General features: G+C 38.2%; 1 protein-coding gene across 9 annotated transcripts in view; it reads right to left on the minus strand.

The window, feature by feature from the left end:
• PTPRF (protein tyrosine phosphatase receptor type F) overlaps positions 1-18501 on the minus strand; it is a 624376-nt gene that overhangs the window by 286164 nt on the left and 319711 nt on the right. For all 9 annotated transcript variants that reach the window (XM_087719818.1, XM_087719825.1, XM_087719822.1 and 6 more), the window contains exons 4-5: positions 7210-7355; positions 3335-3476 (exon numbers count right to left, since the gene is read on the minus strand). In XM_087719818.1, coding sequence (XP_087575944.1) covers positions 3335-3476; positions 7210-7355 — 288 coding nt within the window. The remainder of the gene's footprint in view (positions 1-3334; positions 3477-7209; positions 7356-18501) is intronic.

Genomic DNA, 18501 nt, shown 5'->3' on the forward strand with positions numbered 1-18501 from the left:
AACCAGTACTGATAATACATAAAAAGACAGATCAAAATTAAGTTATATAGATATGGGACCTTGGCATAAGTAAGAGAATTAAAGAATAGAGATGCCAGGATCATAGATTCTGTATAAATACTTAAAGATGAAAATTTGAAAGCAAAATGTTAGCCTTCTTTAGAAGCTTTTAAGGACTGGAAAGCAGAATACGACATTACTAACAATTATTTCATGCATTGTATTTTCTGTGAGTCAGATTGTTTTTATGCTGAAAAGGTCAAATAAAAGTTTCAGAACCAAAAGAAAAGTAAAATGGGAGCATTGCTTACAATAGCTAGTTTTTTTGGCTGACCTGATAATATGAATGATTCAAAAGTTTTAACCTAAACCTTTGTTTTAAAATGATCTGTAATGTTCATTTATATACTTGGGCTAAGAGGCAATATTCAAATGTAATCTCCTTTCCTTCAATTTTTCTGATTTTCTAATGACGAGCCATTTCTTGGCAGGAACATATAATAGAGAGTGAGACAAATATGAACAAACTTCCTTGTTTTCAAACTGATTCTTGTGTAACTAATGAGATGTGTTATCAACTGTTTGCTGTAGAAACAGAGAAGTTGGTGTTAGATGCATTTTACAAGAACATATTGTCTCAGGTCTTGGGAGATGTAGCTTTCTGCACAAATAATTTGTAACTGTCAAATATTTATCATTTACTGCATTTCATATTGGGTAACTCCAGGAACTGGGATGAAGCCAGCAGATGGTGATAGAAATTAAACTTATGATACAGTTCAGTAATCAATAAGCCTTTGAAACACAGATATGCTCTTTCATCCTTATACAATCTCCTCTCTAAATTCCAAGCTAAACATGATAAATACATTCTACGCTCTGCTCCATTTTCCCTCTGTCTTCCTAAGCAAAGACAACTAGCAAAGTTGGATTGACTTAAAATCTAATGCATCTGAAGAGCCACCTTTGATATCATTAAAGAGCAGAATCAGAAATCATGAACAAATCACAGAGGAGCCATTGTTCAGCTAATACGTAATTGTGGAGCCACATTTCAAGGAAGCCTTACAAAAATAACTTAGATTGGGGGGAAAAGAGGATACAAATTTAACTCTAATTAAAACAGCTTAACACAAAAGAATTAAGTCATATATATTTATTGCCTCCAGACTGCCTTGATGTGATATAAATTGCTTAAGGCTACTGTGGGAATAAAATCTATCCACATTGAATTGAAGCTCCAATCATGAAATCCATTGTTTGTCACCACTAATATGTTACAAGAAATTAAATGTATAAACACATAAATCCAAAAGCCTAAGAAAAAAGCAGATTGATTCCCCTTCTTTCTAGTGTTCCTTCTGGATTCCATTTTTTCAGGAGAGGAGCACAGAAAGAATACAGATTACGTATACAGAAGTGGCTGCCAATCTGATCTTGCCTCTATCGGGCCCAGAAGAGCTGCTAAAAAGGAAGATAAGACATGTCACTCATTTCAATGCAGTACAGGAAATACTGCAACATTCTTCCCGCTCTATGTTCTGTGTGATGGCGCTGTTTAAAATGCTCTGTAATGCAAGCTGTAATCCCCAGCCTTACAACTCAATCACATATTTATTAATTTTTGACGTAATGCCCAGCAACTGTCCCTAAAGCTTCTATTGTGTGTGTATATGAGGGGGAGGGAGAGATATATTATTGATTCTACTCCTTTCCTGCTTGATTTGCTCAAACCTTTCTTCTGCTGGGCATGCAAGAGTATTTCACTGTTGCAAGTTGTAATTGAAAAAGACAGAAATGCTCAATATGACTCATACATTATTCAACTTATCATCTGCCAAAGGGAAAAAGAAAAGAAAAAGTTTGCATATCTACCTCTTCTCCTATCAACAGAAAAAAATAATTTTCAATTACATTATATGTATGCAATTCTGTTCATCAAGAGAATCTGGAGCCAGAGAGACAGAAACGCAGACAAAAAGATAGGCCAGGGAAGCAACTGCAACAAATTCACTTATGTGTGGATTCTTGGCTCCAGTTTGCCTCTTTATGATGTATCAAATTGAGGATGTTACCAAATAAAACAAATGTCAAAATCCAGGGCAAAAATATAAATAAAATCCTGTATTAGCTATCTGAAATGACACCAATGAAGCTAAATAAATCCTGACTGAATGTGAAGTTCTGCTTTAATGTATAGTCTTAGAGGACCTCTGTTAATACTTTCGTAGCATATATTTATGATAAAACACACAAGACTTTCTTGACAATTATTTTAAAAAATACAGAGCATTTCTACATTCCATTATTACTTAGAAAGCAAGAACAACCTGAGGACTCTTGAGGCCATTTTTGTAGGGTTGCCACCAGCATCCACAATCAGAAAGAATTTTAAAACATCAACAAACCTAATAGTATTGGCTATGATGGTCAAAATTTTCACAGCAATCTTTTAAGAAGCTGTCCCAAGCCAATTGTTCTTCATTAATAAAATAGACTTGAAATATCATTTTCTTGAACTTCAGTCTCATTTTATAATCCCAACGCAATTGCTTAAATTTATAAAGGTTCTAATGACAAGAAAATCTGAGGAATCAAAATATCCTCTGCTATCATTTTATTCATATAAAAAAATTCCTCAGATATGAACTTAGTTATTTGGGAAATAATCATATAGGACCAACCAAAATCCTTCATCAAAGAGTAAATGTTCATGAATTTGCTCTTGGAAGGACTCAAATAGCATTGATTACTGGTCAGGACTCAAACCAGGATAGAGTTACCCTTTCAAGTTCCTGAAAATATACTTATTTGTATAAAACGGTGACAAGAGTAATACATTCACAAAAATAATTGATACATAACCAGTCAATTACAGCTAAAATCCTGTCACTCCACTCCTCTCTTTCTTCTTTTGCTTTCCAAATGTCAATTTTTTGTTTGTAATAGATACTTCAGAAGAAAAAGACACCAGAGAATTCCAGATAGGATGGTGTAATATTCCTGGTCAGACTGTATCTGATCCATATCACTGACTCTCTACCGGAAGAAATAAAAACAGAAATATGTACAGATATCTACCTGATTCTGTACTATATTGTACATTTATAAATGTAAAACAAGCTGAACAATATTTATACATTGATGAATATCCATTAAAACCACAGGAAAAATAAACAGAAATTACTGGTCTCACACACATATATGACATAGCCCATTTTACAGTATTAAACTCTGTTCTCACAGAGTTATTGTTGCCAAGCAGTAATTGCCCGCTTTTGCTATCACATGTAGTATTTAAATGCAACACAGGAATTAAGCAAGTTCTACCTACCTTCTAATACTGTAAGCTTGGCACTAGTGTTTATCTCGCCAACACTGCTGGTAGCCATGCACTCATAAATTGCTTCATCCCGAAGGACACGTAGTGGTTGAATCCGCAGAACTGATCCAGATCCATCATCAAATTCAATAACCTTTTCCAAGAGAGGGAAAAGTTTTTATCAATTTATTAGTATAACTGATCCATAGAAGACCACTACCTCTGCACATCTTAATATATTAAATTTTCAGCTATAATTGTGAAATTATGAAGTGCTAGGGAAATCATCCATTCCTCTATGCACATCTCCTTGACTGTCATTGTGGTTAAAACTTAAATCCACAGACATAACCAGATGACTATGGCTTCAGGTAATATAAAATCCTACTCTTACAATTGATCATGTTTGCAGATGTATGAATAGATTTGATATTATCCAAGACAAACAAAAAACAAAATTACTATGTTAGATATAGATAAAATTCCAAATATGACAGGCAGGCAGGCAAGGGTGGTTGCAACTGATGTTCAACTCAATATTTATTCATATTAAAGATTTAAGATAAAATATGTTCATAGATTTCCAGAAGTATTTAAGGTACTCCAAAGATAACTGGAATAAAGTTTGCCATACTACTTAACATACTACTTAGGTTTTCAGGTGCTGCATCAGCCGAGAGCCCGGCGAAGGGGTGGGGGTGTGGCCGCTGTTATCCGGGAGTCGTTAGTTCCTCGTAGGGTCCCTGCTCCGGAGATTGTCGGGTGTGAGTCTTTGCTGTTAAAGTTGGACCTCAAGGGTCAAGTGGGTCTGCTGCTAACGTACCTGCCTCCCAACAGCGTTGCAGCAGCCCTCCCCTCGCTCCTCGAGTCGGTAGCCGAGCTGGCAATTGAGTTCCCTAGGTTGATGGTCCTGGGGGACTTTAATTTGCCATCGCTCGGCGAAAACTCTGATGGGGCGCAGGAGTTCATGGCTTCCATGACAGCCATGGGCTTGACCCAAGTAATTCGAGGCCCAACCCATTCAGCGGGACACATGCTTGACCTCGTATTTCTCTCGGAGCAGTGGATTTGTGATCTTGGTCTGAGGGGGAGTGACATCATACCCCTGTCGTGGTCAGACCATAGCCTACTGAGGCTCGACTTCCGGAGGCCAAACCCCCACTGTAGGGAGGAGGAACCGACCAGGTGGTTCCGCCCCAGGCGTCTTATGGAACCGTCAAGGTTCCAGACAGAGCTTGGGGTTATTCCTGACACTTTCGCCCACAGTCCGGTGGAGACTCTGGCTGCTGCGTGGCACTCGGCAGCGTCGGAGGCCCTCGACCGGATTGCGCCACTGCGGCTCCTCCGAGGCGGCGGATCCCGGAGACCCCCTTGGTTCACCGAGGAACTCCGGGAGATGAAGCGCCGGAGGAGATGCCTAGAGCACCGTTCGGGAGGGGAACTTCCCCGCCACACTGAAAGCGGCGGTGGTAAGACCCCTCCTGAAGAAACCATCCTTGGATCCAGCTGTTCTTAATAGCTATCGTCCAGTCTCCAACCTTCCCTTTTTGGGGAAGGTTGTTGAGAAGGTGGTGGCCTTCCAGCTCCAACGGTCCTTGGAAGAAGCAAACTATCTAGACCCCTTCCAGTCAGGCTTCAGGCCCGGTTACAGCACAGAAACCGCTTTGGTCGCATTGATGGATGATCTCTGGAGAGCCAGAGATGAAGGACGTTCCTCCATCCTGGTCCTCCTTGACCTCTCAGCGGCTTTCGATACCATCGACCATGGTATCCTTCTGCGACGACTGCGGGAGGTGGGAGTGGGAGGCACCGTGTTACGGTGGTTCTCCTCCTACCTCTCGGACAGGTCACAGTCGGTGTTAGTGGGGGGGCAGAGATCGTCCCCTAGGCCCCTAAATTATGGGGTGCCTCAGGGCTCGGTCTTATCCCCCCTACTATTCAACATCTACATGAAACCGCTGGGAGAGATCATCCGCAGGCACGGGATTAGATACCATCAATATGCGGACGATACTCAATTGTATCTGTCCGCCCCGTGCCAACTCAATGAAGCGGTAGACGTGATGAGCCGGGGCCTTGAGGCCGTTATGGACTGGATGAGGGTTAACAAGCTTGTGCTCAACCCAGAAAAGACCGAGTGGTTGTTGTGTTTTCCTCCCAAAGATTTGGCTACTATTCCACCACTCAGGCTGGGGGGTCAAATTTTATACCCCTCAGAGAGGGTTCGCAACTTGGGAGTCCTCCTGGATCCACAGCTGTCATTTGACCACCACTTAACGGCTGTGACCAGGGGGGCATTCGCCCAGGTTCGCCTGGTGCGCCAGTTGCGACCCTACCTGAATCGGGAGGCTCTCACAACAGTCACTCGGGCCCTTGTGACCTCTAGGCTGGAATACTGCAATGTGCTCTACATGGGGCTGCCCTTGAGGAGCATCCGGCGACTTCAGCTAGTGCAGAATGCAGCCGCGCGAGTGATTGCGGGTGCACCCCGATTCACCCGCATAACACCTATCCTCCGCGAGCTGCGCTGGCTACCTGTCGATCTCCGGATGCGCTTCAAGGTGCTATTAATCACCCATAAAGCCCTACATGGCGGTGGATCTGGATACTTGAGAGACCGCCTTCTGCCAATTACATCCCTGCGACCGATAAGATCTCATAGATTAGGCCTCCTCCGTATTCCATCGGCCAGCCAGTGTCGGCTGGCAACTACAAGGAGGAGGGCCTTCTCAGCAGTAGCCCCGACCCTTTGGAACGAGCTCCCCGTGGAGATTCGTACCCTCTCCACCGTCCAAGCCTTCCGCATAGCCTTGAAGAACTGGCTCGCCCGTCAGGCCTGGGGTTAGGATAGTTACCCCTCCCGAATGATGAATGTATGTTGTTTACTATTTTATTACATGTTTCTGTCTTAATGTCTGTATTCCCCCTTCCCAGTTTTGTGTGAGCCGCCCTGAGTCCCCTCAGGGAAAAGGGCGGCCTACAAATACTAATAAAATTCTAAAAAAAATTCCAAAAATTAACTTCAAATTTAATTAAACCAACATTTTAATCTTATATTCAGTGAATGAATTATGACACTAAAATTTGGCTAGTATAACAAACCACCATTTGCTCAAATTAAAATAGGAATGGGTACTTGGAGGAGGGGTGAGTAAAGGAAAAGGTAGCATAAACATTCAAAGTATAGTATAGAGACCCATTTGTGATTTTACTGAGAGGCAGAAATAGTTAAATAGGGTTTTTATATGTCTGCTCCATAGTAATTAAAATAGTGTTTACCAATCCTAAAACATAAGCATTTGTTTTACTCTAAAACCACCTATAAATTGATCTTTAATAGAAAAAAGTAGAATATTTTATTTTATTTTAATTTGCTGAAGAAAGTGTTTCTGTAAATGAAACTGGGTGGGATCAATAGCATCAATCTCTTGCAGTCACTGGGTACTCCATACATTCTGCTGTGTAGTGCTGGGATTTCTTTAGAACCATATGGGAGAGCAAGAAGAAACCATGGAAAGCAATGCAGAAAATCATGCTTTTTTCCACTCCTTTGCTACTGAATTCCACCCAAAGGCTCCATATTAGTAGAGATAGGGATTAAATAACTTTACAGTAATCTAATTTCAAATCATAAGCAGAAAGAAATGATCACATCACTGGAATGATACAATGATTATACATGGAAGTTATTCCAAAATGAAATTTGCTTCCCTTAAATAAGAATAATTGTCTTGTTAACTGAGAACTTGACAAGCAGGACATAACTGTAATAGCATTCTCTTATCCTTCTCCAACAATTAATACCCAGAAGCATAGTGCTTCTGAGCTGAAAGCAGTTATACACCCAACTTAACCAACAGTAGTAAATGGCTTTATTTTCTACATACCTCAAATCGCTGGGAGCTGACCTTTTTTCCTTTCTTCATCCAAGTGATGCGTGGTTTTGGTTCGCCTGTTGCTTGACATACAAAGGAGGCAACACCACCAGAAATCCCAATCTGATCTTCAGGGGTTTTCATAAAGTTTGGTTTGCCTATAAGAAAAAAAAATAGTAACTGTTGAGATTTAGCACCTAAAATATATAGCACTTCAAATTAGGAGTTTTAAATACAACCAAGTTAACTCCAACAGCACAAAGCTGCCTTACACAACTTTCTCATGACAAGCTTATGCACTTCTAAAAACATGTTATTTTTCCTAGGAAACGTATCGGAAGTAAGAACTTGGGAAGGAATTTGAGAATGTTTTTGGAATATTTCTAACTCAAATAATCTATTAACATTACACACAAACTTGCATACATATTACACACACACACACACTTTGAATCAGTGTTGACTCCTGGGTCCCTACAGTTATCTTGGCAAAGTTTTCAGAAGTGGTTTGCCACTGCCTATTTGTTAGGGCTGAGAGAGAGTGACTGGTTCATGGTCACACAGCAGCTTCCTGTAATGAAAATAAACAGGGGGATTAATCAGATACCTTACCACCTCTCCCCCATTTGGCTTATTAGGTTATTTGTCATGGAATTACTTAATTAGTCTATCTGTCTTCATATTCCAGCTTTTTACCCATGTGGCTTCTGACAAAGGGCACCACCCTTTCCAGTGAACTAAGTATTGTAATTGTCGTAAAACACAAAAACTCTTTAATACAGACTTGCTACTTTTAAAAAAAAAATCAAACTTCTGGTGATGCCAATCCCCAATAATTGTATACTATTAAAAAGGAGACAGGGAGTGTGTGTATGTGAGAGAGGGAGAGGAGAGTGAGAGAAAGAGAGAGATTGCTCTTTTCTGTAAAGAGTTGAGCAGAGATTACTTACTGACTCTGCAAACTATTCTCAGACTGAGAAGGGAGGAAATGTCAATCTAGCCAGTCTTTTTATTCAATATAAATACATTTGTTTAAAAAATGTTTTCACATGATGCAATGTATTAAAGTGACAGGATCATAATCCCAAATTTAGCTGAGCATTGAAAAAAAGGATCAGAAAAATACAACTAAAAAGTTCATGGAATAATACAGTCACTTTATTTAACAGCAGGTAATTTGAATGCTAAAATTAAAAAGGGATACTGAATAATATTAAGAACTGAGACCATCACACTGCAAGGTCTTTGGAGAAATATTTAAGAATGAGTAGATTAGAAACAATTAATTCCTTTTCTATCTTTCTCTGTGCTCAATACCTCAGAATGAAGAGCTAATGCAGCCCGACTATTTCATTCCAACGTTACCATTCATTCCATACCTCCAATTTACCAGGAATTTATGCATGCAATTTGTTTTTTGAAAATGGTTCTCTTGAATCTTTCAGTTTCAGTACCATTGACTATTACATTATTTGGATAGTCTGAGTTAGAACATGCATTATTTCTGTGCCAATTCCAGAAGATGATGCAAAGAAATCATAGCGTTTGTACCGTAACAGTTTTCCTATAGATTTCCTCAGAGGTCTGTTTCAAAAACAGTGGGGTGTATTATAATTCATATACCAGGTTTATGTACTTCACATTGTTGCAGCTATATTGTTTTGTTGAAATTATTTCTATCAACAGTATAATTTTAATTAAAAAGTCACTAAAGCTTTTACCTCATAGTTTTTAGCATGGCTTTTCTGAAGCATCAATTACCGTAGATTAAAACAACCAATTTTCCTGTTGTGAAACATTTAAGGATTCGTATACTGTAAAATAAATTATATTAAATGATTTTTGTAGGAAGTCTACAACTGCAGATCTGGAAACACATTTGATGTAGTTTACACTATCTGAAAAGCTATGCATATACAGCAGCAACCAATATCTATTATCACAAAAAATACATAAGCCTTTGTTGCCCTGCAAACCACACTTAAAAGCAATTATATTGTGGGACTTCTTTTAATTTTCTAGGATATATAATTTTTTAAAAGTACATGACAAGCAGCTTGAATTGAGTGAATGTATGAATCCATTACATGTCAAATTTAAAGTATATACAGGCAAACCTTTACTATTTTAAAATGCTAATCTGTTAACTTATATAAATTCATCTGATGCAAAGTAAATATAGTAAATATTGAGCGAGGGACAAATTTATAGAGTCTCACAAATTATGCTAGGGCAATGACATGATTTTATTTTATAATAGGCTTCAGCCAGCGTAAGTGATAAAACGAAACAACAATAAAAATGAATAAAGAGAGCACAACTTAAAATCAGGAAGCTATTCACCAAAAATCAATTTATATACAGCACAAAGTAATTATCAATGTTCAAGAATAAATCAGAAAAATGTTGGAAATGTCACTAGATACCTGGCTCATACTACCACATGTGGTGGACTTGCACTGAAGCTAAAAGATACTGGACTAAAATCCACATGTGGTTGGAGAAAATGACACACAAACAAATAGACTTTAAACCAGAGGTCTTTTTATTAGAGTTTTAGAGTTTAGAGTTTTATTAGTATTTGTAGGCCGCCCTTTTCCCTGAGGGGACTCAGGGCGGCTCACACAAAACCGGGAAGGGGGAATACAGACATTAAGATAGAAACATATAATAAAATAGTAGGCAACATACATTCATCATTCGGGAGGGGTAACTATCCTTATCCCCAGGCCTGACGGGCGAGCCAGTTCTTCAAGGCTATGCGGAAGGCTTGGACGGTGGAGAGGGTACGAATCTCCACGGGGAGCTCGTTCCAAAGGGTCGGGGCTACTGCTGAGAAGGCCCTCCTCCTTGTAGTTGCCAGCCGACACTGGCTGGCCGATGGGATACTGAGGAGGCCTAATCTATGGGATCTTATTGGTCGCAGGGATGTAATTGGCAGAAGGCGGTCTCTCAAGTATCCAGATCCACTGCCATGTAGGGCTTTATGGGTGACTAATAGCACCTTGAAGCGCATCCGGAGATCGACAGGTAGCCAGCGCAGCTCGCGGAGGATAGGTATTATGCGGGTGAATCGGGGTGCACCCGCAATCACTCGCGCGGCTGCGTTCTGCACTAGCTGAAGTCGGCGGATGCTCCTCAAGGGCAGCCCCATGTAGAGCACATGGGGATCATTATTGGGGATCATACCAGAAACCTACAACAAAGACTTAAAATATCTGATTGTAAATGTGTTAACAGCAGCCAGAATTGTATTTGCAAAAAACTGGAAAAACGAAACAATACCAAAACAGGAAGAAGTTATCCGAAAAATAATGGACTGTGCTGAAATGAGTAAATTGACATTTGAAATTAGAGAGCAAGAGGATGAACAATTTTATAAGATATGGGATTTGTTTTATCGGTGGCTAGGGGGGGGAAAAACTTTGGAAATGAAAAATGATATATTTATGCCTTAATTGAAGAAAGTAAATGATGATATAATTACGCTGTGAAATAATCTAATAATGACACAATGAAGTATTAATATAAGGTCTGGGGATATAATGTATAAGGTTAAGAACTTATTATAATGATATTTCGCTGCTGATAAGCAATTCTAATAGGGGAACAAATGAAAACTGGTATATATAGGCAGCGATGCTTTGTTGAAAAATGAAGGAATAAGATCTCTGTTTGAAGGTATGAAATGCAAGGTTAACAATAACTAGAAGTATACTTTCTGGGGGAAAATAATGTTAATGTTAACTGAATATATATTGTAGAATGAAAATGAGGCCTTTAGTTATATTAGATGAAATAATTGAGACGGTAAATATTATTTGAAGATGCAGATGTTAAAACACTTGTAACCAAACGACATGCTTTATGTGATGATGTTTTTTTGTCTTTTTTGTCTTTTTTGTCTGCCCCCCCTTTTTTTAAATCCTAGGTTATTGTGGTGTCTATTAAATATACAACAGAGAGATGTGTATATGGGGGAAAGGTAGTAGGGATGCACCTGTGATCAAATGACATATTGTATGTGATGATGGGTTGTTTTTTCCTTTTTTTCTCTCTCTCCTTTTCCCTCTGTTTTTTTTTCTATTGTTATGTGATGTTGTCTATGTAATAAAAAATAAAATTATTTAAAAAAAAAAGTAATTATCATTGCTTCTCATGGATTGATTTGATCCATCAGAAGCAATGAAACAAAACAGTCGCTTTTCCAGGAATTGCTAGAAACTCATCTGATAGAAAAAGATTCATAGAATTTGTGAGACCTGCCTGATATATTTACTAGATTAAAAAAAGATTAGAACCCAGTGGATATCTCTGTAATATAAATTCAACAAAAGAAAATGTCTCTCTGCTTCTTTGTACAATCCACAAGGGCATAAATGTTCATTGAACTTATTTCAATACCCACTCCACAAGCACAGTTGGGGGCAAAAATTAAAGCCAGCCCATATGAAAGTTCTTTGCTAATTCAAAGATAAACTATTTAGCAGTATGGTTGATGCACTCACATCACCTAAGCCAAAACATTAAATAAATTAATCCAAGTACAAGCCTGAAACCCAGACTCCAAACACAATTCTATGATAGATGCACAGAGAAAATCCGCAAATAAGTTTCTGAAGAATCATTAATAAATAACCCAAAGGCCTAATTCCTTTAGGGCACAAACTTGATAACTGTACAGCAATTCAATCACTACTTTTGCTTTGAAATCCTTAAATGTAGAAGGAATATACTGAACACCTCTAGAAAAGTTAATGTTAAATCAATCTTCTTCAGTGTCCCTTTAAAAATGTGTTGGGATTATTGTGTGTTGTCACACTGGCTGGGATTCCTGAAGTTCATCATCATGGTATCTGGAAAATGTCCGGTTCAGAATAGTTGTGCTAAGCTAAGAGATTGTAATGAGCTCTGTTTTGTCATGGGTTTTGGAATAAATGCTGATTACACATAACATAAAATATGACAAGATGTGGTTAATGCCTCAGGCAACTACCTCCCCTTTTGCCATCTGACTCTTATTCAAACTGATGCAGTTGCTAAATATTGCCTTCTCTTCCTCTAGAATGATTCTGTCAATTAAGTTAATTGACAGCAGCACAGAATCAGAACCCTAACTCCATATCAATCCTTTAAAATATAGAAACCTCCCAGACCTTATTTTAAGATAAAGATTTCAGTTTTTAACTACTGAAGGAGGACTGTTAGTGTGTTAGTGAATGTTGACAAATAATAATAATAATAATAATAATAATAATAATAATAATAATAATAATAATAATCAAGAAAGCAGAAACAATCCAAGTAAGGGAAAGGCATATGCTTTCATGAGCTGCAGATCACTTCACTTTATGTCAATCTATGCCTCTGAGAAAGTGAGCTGGTGTTCACAAAAACTTACTTAAAAAAAAATATGTTAGCCAGAAAAGATACTACCAGACTACGCCTATGTTTGTACTTATGCTGGCTTAACTTCTGAAAGTGTACAACAATTTCTGAATGGCAGAATATCCCCTTGACTGTTGAGTTAAAACATTGGTTCTCAACCTTTTCTTGGTTGACCCCCATAAACCCCCTTTTAAATACCTTTCGTGGCCACAGACCATGGCCAGGGGCCACCAAGTCAAGATTTAAATTGTAACATTTCTTCAAACCTTTGCAGATCCCCTGTGACGACATTGCAGATCTCCAGGAGTCCGTGGACCTCAGATTGAGAACTACTGAGTCAAAAGATCTCTTGGCCCAAGATCACTGAACCCTTCATACCAAAATAGGTTTCACTTTATGCCTTAAATACAGTATCTGGCTGTCTGGAGAGCATAGAGGTAGAGGGATAATTTAAATATAAACAATCAACAAAAATACAAAGCCGAAGAGCTTTGGCTCATGAACACAATTCCCCCCCCCCTTTTTAAATGTCCTGCGAAAAATTGTTTTTTTCACATACTTGGCATTCTTTGTGATAAAAATGATATTTGCACATTAAACAATAAATATAGAGATGACTGGACACGGGTGTCCTTTTCACTTCATTGAATGGTTAAAGATCTAGAAAGCAAAAACATTTGCCTCATCCATAACCTTTAATAGCAGAAACTGCTTATTCATTGTTTAAGATTCTGTTGCAAAATGAAATCATTTAGAACCACTTAAAACCACTTAAAATTAAGTTATCTTACAGAGTGATTTATTAGATCAACTATTTACACTGAAATTGTTCCTATGTTGTATCCAACTTTGTCAGTATAGTAATCCTTGACTTACAACCACAATTGACACCAGGATTTCCATTGCTAAACAAGAAGGCTGTTAAGTGAATCATGCCCAATTTTGGCTTCTGGGGCGGGACCTTGCTGTTGGCGGCGGCTTAATTGAGCTGCCCCCAGGTTTCTAGTTGCGTTATCTGCCTAAACACCTGGTAGATAAACTCATTCTTCAGGCAAAGAAGAATGAGAGAGAGATCCAGCTGGTAAGAGCTTTCTTTGAAGTTTGCAGCTTTTTTTTTCTGCTGCGAACAGAAGGGGGGGGGGCAACCAAGGCTGAATCATATCTCTGGCCAGAAACCTTGGCTGTTTTCACAGCGCAAAGTAAGGAACCCCCTCTTAGGACAATTTTTGAGATATTTATCTGAAACTAATACAAGCAGAGTCCGTACCTGAGAACCTTATTTGCTTTTCCTTAAAAAAAATCCTAGCTTCAGTTTTACAAGAGTTTCCTTCGTGCAATTGGTTTCTTAAAAAAAATAAGCTCCTAAGATGGCGATTCTGCAGCTTCCGCAATTGCAATAATGGTACATTCCTAACTCCTCGGCAGAGACAGTGATAAAAAAGATCAAAGGAATAGCCTCTCACTAATTAGCTCCACTTCTCTGAAGAGATTACAAGATTTTTTTCTTATCAACCTTTAAAAGTTTTGAAAGACTCTTTGCTAATATAGAGACATTCCAAACAGAGGTGAATTTGCTGAACTGTTTTGGTATAATGCTAATCTTTTGAAACCTTCCGTAAACTCTCTGCAAAAAGGGAGGAACCTTTTTTTTTTTTTTTTGGTAAGCTGCACAGCGGGCCAGCAGAGTTTGATTAATTGCTTGAAGAAAAGACATAATGGCATCAAAATTAAATCCTGGGAAATTACCTCCTAGGGCTACGTCCCCCATACCTGGCACAAAGTTGCAGCTTCCACCCTCTATGCCCCCTAGTGGAGATTTGCTAACGAAAGAATTCTTTTTGGAAACGTTTAGAGAATTTAGAGAGCAGAATTTAGAAACTTTCAGAGAATTCAGAGAGGAAATAAAGAATGAGATGAAAGTCTTATATGATAAGTTTGATACTAGGATCGCCAAAATGAATGATGATATGATGGGACTTGTAAATGTACTGACAGAATATGTTTCTGGAATGGAAGATAACTTAGAGATTTTTAATGAAGCCAACACTAATTTGACATCTAAAACTGAAGTGGTGGAACAAAAAGTTGAAAATGCTGAAAAACAAATTATTATGATACAGTACAGACAGATGGAGCTTGCATTAAGAGTCAGGGGGCTGCGCGAAGATAAACAGGAGAACTTGAAGCAGATTTTTTCAGAGGCTTTTGACCGTCTGGTGGGAAGACCGGAGTCCAACTTTGACTGGCAGATCGATAAAATTTATCGCGTTAATTCTTGGGCGGCAAAACAGAAGCAACTCCCCCGAGATGTAGTTATATACTTTGCTACAAGAGAGTTCAGAAACATGATACTTACAAGAGTCCTATAACACCAGGCTTCAAATTGGCGGACAGGATTTGATTGTCTTGAAAGAAATACCACCTCAAATGCTAAGAGCCAGGAGAGATTATGCTTTTCTAGTGGAAGAGCTCAGAAACCATCAGATACAGTATAGATGGGATGTGCCATTTGGTGTTATAGTTACATTTGACAAGCAAAGATATCGTCTCAACTCTGTAAGGAAAGTTCGAGATTTCTATCACAAGATTCTGAAAGTGGGACACCCTGAATCATCTGGATCTGGAGAAAGACCACGAGAAGGACAAGATAAACAGCAAACCACACAACTACCAGACAAAACGTACCATCTCCTCCTCCCGGAAGGGCAAGGGGTCAGGGAACAAAGACCTAGCCGTATGACTACCAGACAAATGGAAAAACAAGGAACAATGCAACAATCTCAACAATCACCGGCCATCGACCAAGGAGTTACAGCAACAAGCTCAGAAGCTGTGGGAGGAGCCAGGCCAAAGGTTAGACAGGCCATGCAGGAGGCTCTAAAAAAACTTCAGGCAACCAAAAATGACAACTAAGATTTTGACATGGAATGTCAATGGACTGAACTCTCCACAGAAGAGAAAGAAAATATTTCACTATCTTAAACAGTTCAAGAATGATATAATTTGTCTGCAAGAAACTCATATCAAATCAACTGATCAAAAATATTTGTTCAACCCCAAACTTGGTCAACATTTTGTGACCTCTGCTACGGAAAAGAAAAATGGCATAGTTGTATACTTAAGAAAAGACATTAAGGCTGAACTAATTGAAGCAGATCCCTTTGGAAGATATATCGCACTAGACCTAATCTTAGAAGGGAAAAAGACATTACTTTTGGGAATTTATGCTCCTAATCAACAGCAAGACGGATTTTATAGAAATCTTCATGCTAAATTAGTACAGTGGGACTTTAAGTCTTGTATACTACTGGGTGACTGGAACGGCGTGATTGACACTAAAAGAGATAAGAAGACCTCTCGCCCAAATACTAAAATCCGAGCTAAGTGACCCAAATCTTTTTTTGATATGATGGACGACTTTGAATTGAGAGATATTTGGCGAGAAAGAAATGCAGAAGAATATGAGTTCACTTTTTTTTCTGATAGACATCAATCCCTTTCAAGGATTGATTTTATACTAATCACTAATGATTTACTTTCTAGGGTGAAGAAGACAAAGATTGCGGCGAGGGTTCTTTCGGATCATAACCCAGTTTGGATAGAATTGGGAAGGGTAGTGCAGGCAAGAAGGTCTTGGAGGTTGAATGAAAACTTATTTAGATATGAAAAGTATATTAATGATTGTAAAAAATTGTTATCTGAATACTTTGTTCTGAACATGAATAAGGGTACATCTATGGAATTTGTATGGGATGCAAGCAAAGCGTATATGAGAGGAGTACTGATGAATATAAACAAAATACATAGACATAAACAAGGGCAAAAACGAAAAGAATTGGAAGAGGAAATTAAAGGGAAAGAGTTGGAACTAATATTAAATCCAGGCGATACAAAGGCTAAGGAAGCAATCTCCATATTAAAATCCCAATTTGATATGTTGATATCTGACCAGGTAGCCACTAGTTTATTATATGCAAAACACAATACTTTTTGTAACGCAAACAAACCCGGCAGGTGGTTGGCTTATCAGATTAGGAAAAAAAAAATCGAAATGTATCTAAATTGTGTTATAGAGGGAAGGAGGTGTTTCAACAGGAGGAGATTCAAAAGGCATTTCGGGAATTTTTTACAGAATTGTACAAAGGGGACAAAATTAGGGGTTTAGACATAGACAAATACTTAGATAAAGAGAAAATACCCCTAGTTAGAGAAGAGTACAGGCAAAAGTTGAACCAACCAATAACCTCTGGGGAAATCCTGCAGGTAATCAAACAACTAAAGTTAGGGAAAGCGCCAGGCACAGATGGCCTGACAGCGGTTTACTATAAAAACTTACAGTTAGAAATGGTAGAACCTCTTAGAGAACTATTTAATAAAATTCAAACGGAAGGTAAAGTGCCCCCATCATGGAAGACAGCGTTTATATCGTTGATACCCAAAGAAGATCAAGATATTACCCAACCAAAAAATTATAGACCTATTTCATTACTTAATGTAGATTATAAAATTTTTACTAAAATATTAGCAAATAGGTTAATGGTGGTTATTCAACAATTGATACATACTGACCAAACAGGTTTTATACAGGGGAGACAGATGAAGAGTAATGTTAGACTAATCATTAATGCTTTAGAATATTTGGGAAAGAACAATCAAATCCCTGCTGCGTTCATATTTTTGGATGCTGAGAAGGCCTTTGATCGAGTTAATTGGCAATTTCTGTTGAAGATATTGCAAAAAATGCAGATAGGAGATAGCTTTTCACGGTCAATTAAAGCAATATACCAACAGCAAACAGCTCAAATCATAGTCAACGGAAGTTTAACAGACTCCTTTCAAATCGAAAAAGGTACAAGACAGGGCTGTCCTTTGTCCCCACTATTGTTCATTATAACCTTGGAAGTATTATTGAATAAAATACGGGGCTTGGATGGTCTAAAAGGGATTAAGATTAGGCAGCAAGAAAATAGACTCCGCGCTTTTGCGGATGATTTGGTCATAATATTGGAACAACCGCAGGAATCCAGTATGGTTTTAATGAACATGATTAATCAATATGGTCAAGTGTCTGGTTTTAAAATAAATTTAGGAAAAACCAAAATATTAGCTATAAATATGAATACTAAACAAAAGGAAGAACTAGGAGGGATGCTAGGATGTGAGGTAGTTAAAAAAGTCAAATATCTTGGGGTCAATATCTTAGCCTCAAATGGGAAACTATACAAGCATAATTATGAACCACTTTGGCGAAGTATACAGATAGAGATGGAAAAGTGGGAGAAATTGCACTTATCTCTGCTGGGGAGGATAGCGGCAGTGAAAATGAATATTTTACCAAAATTTTTATTTCTTTTTCAAATGCTACCTATACTTAAAAAAGATGCGAATCTTTTAGAATGGCAGAAGAGTATCAATAAATTTGTATGGGCTGGAAAGAAGCCGAGGGTAAAGATGAAAATAATGCAAGATGTACGTGAGAGAGGAGGCATGAAATTACCTAATTTAAAATTATATTATGAGGCAGTGGCCCTATCCGCAATTAGTGATTGGACCCATTCAACTAATGATAGAATATTGAATATCGAGGGACATGATCTGGTATATGGTTGGCATGCTTACTTGTTATTCAACAAAAAATTGGATAAGAACTTTAAAACTCATATTTTAAGAAATGCTTTATTGCGGGTCTGGAAAAAATATCAACATAAACTAAATGATAAGTTACCCATGTGGGCAATTCCTAGACATGCAATTGAAAACATGAATATAGAACAAAAACACGATAGAACCACTTACAGACAACTTCTCACTTTAGAAAGGGGGGTTCTACAATTAAAATCTTTAGAGGTACTAAAAGAGGAGAAGGTAGTTCAAACATGGTTCCAGTATGGCCAATTACAGGCCAGGTGGAAAATA

Source organism: Thamnophis sirtalis, unplaced genomic scaffold (genome assembly GCF_051295495.1).
Source record: "Thamnophis sirtalis isolate CommonGarterSnake01/CBP01778 unplaced genomic scaffold, rThaSir2_p1.2 scaffold_7, whole genome shotgun sequence".
Classification (NCBI taxonomy): domain Eukaryota; kingdom Metazoa; phylum Chordata; class Lepidosauria; order Squamata; family Natricidae; genus Thamnophis; species Thamnophis sirtalis.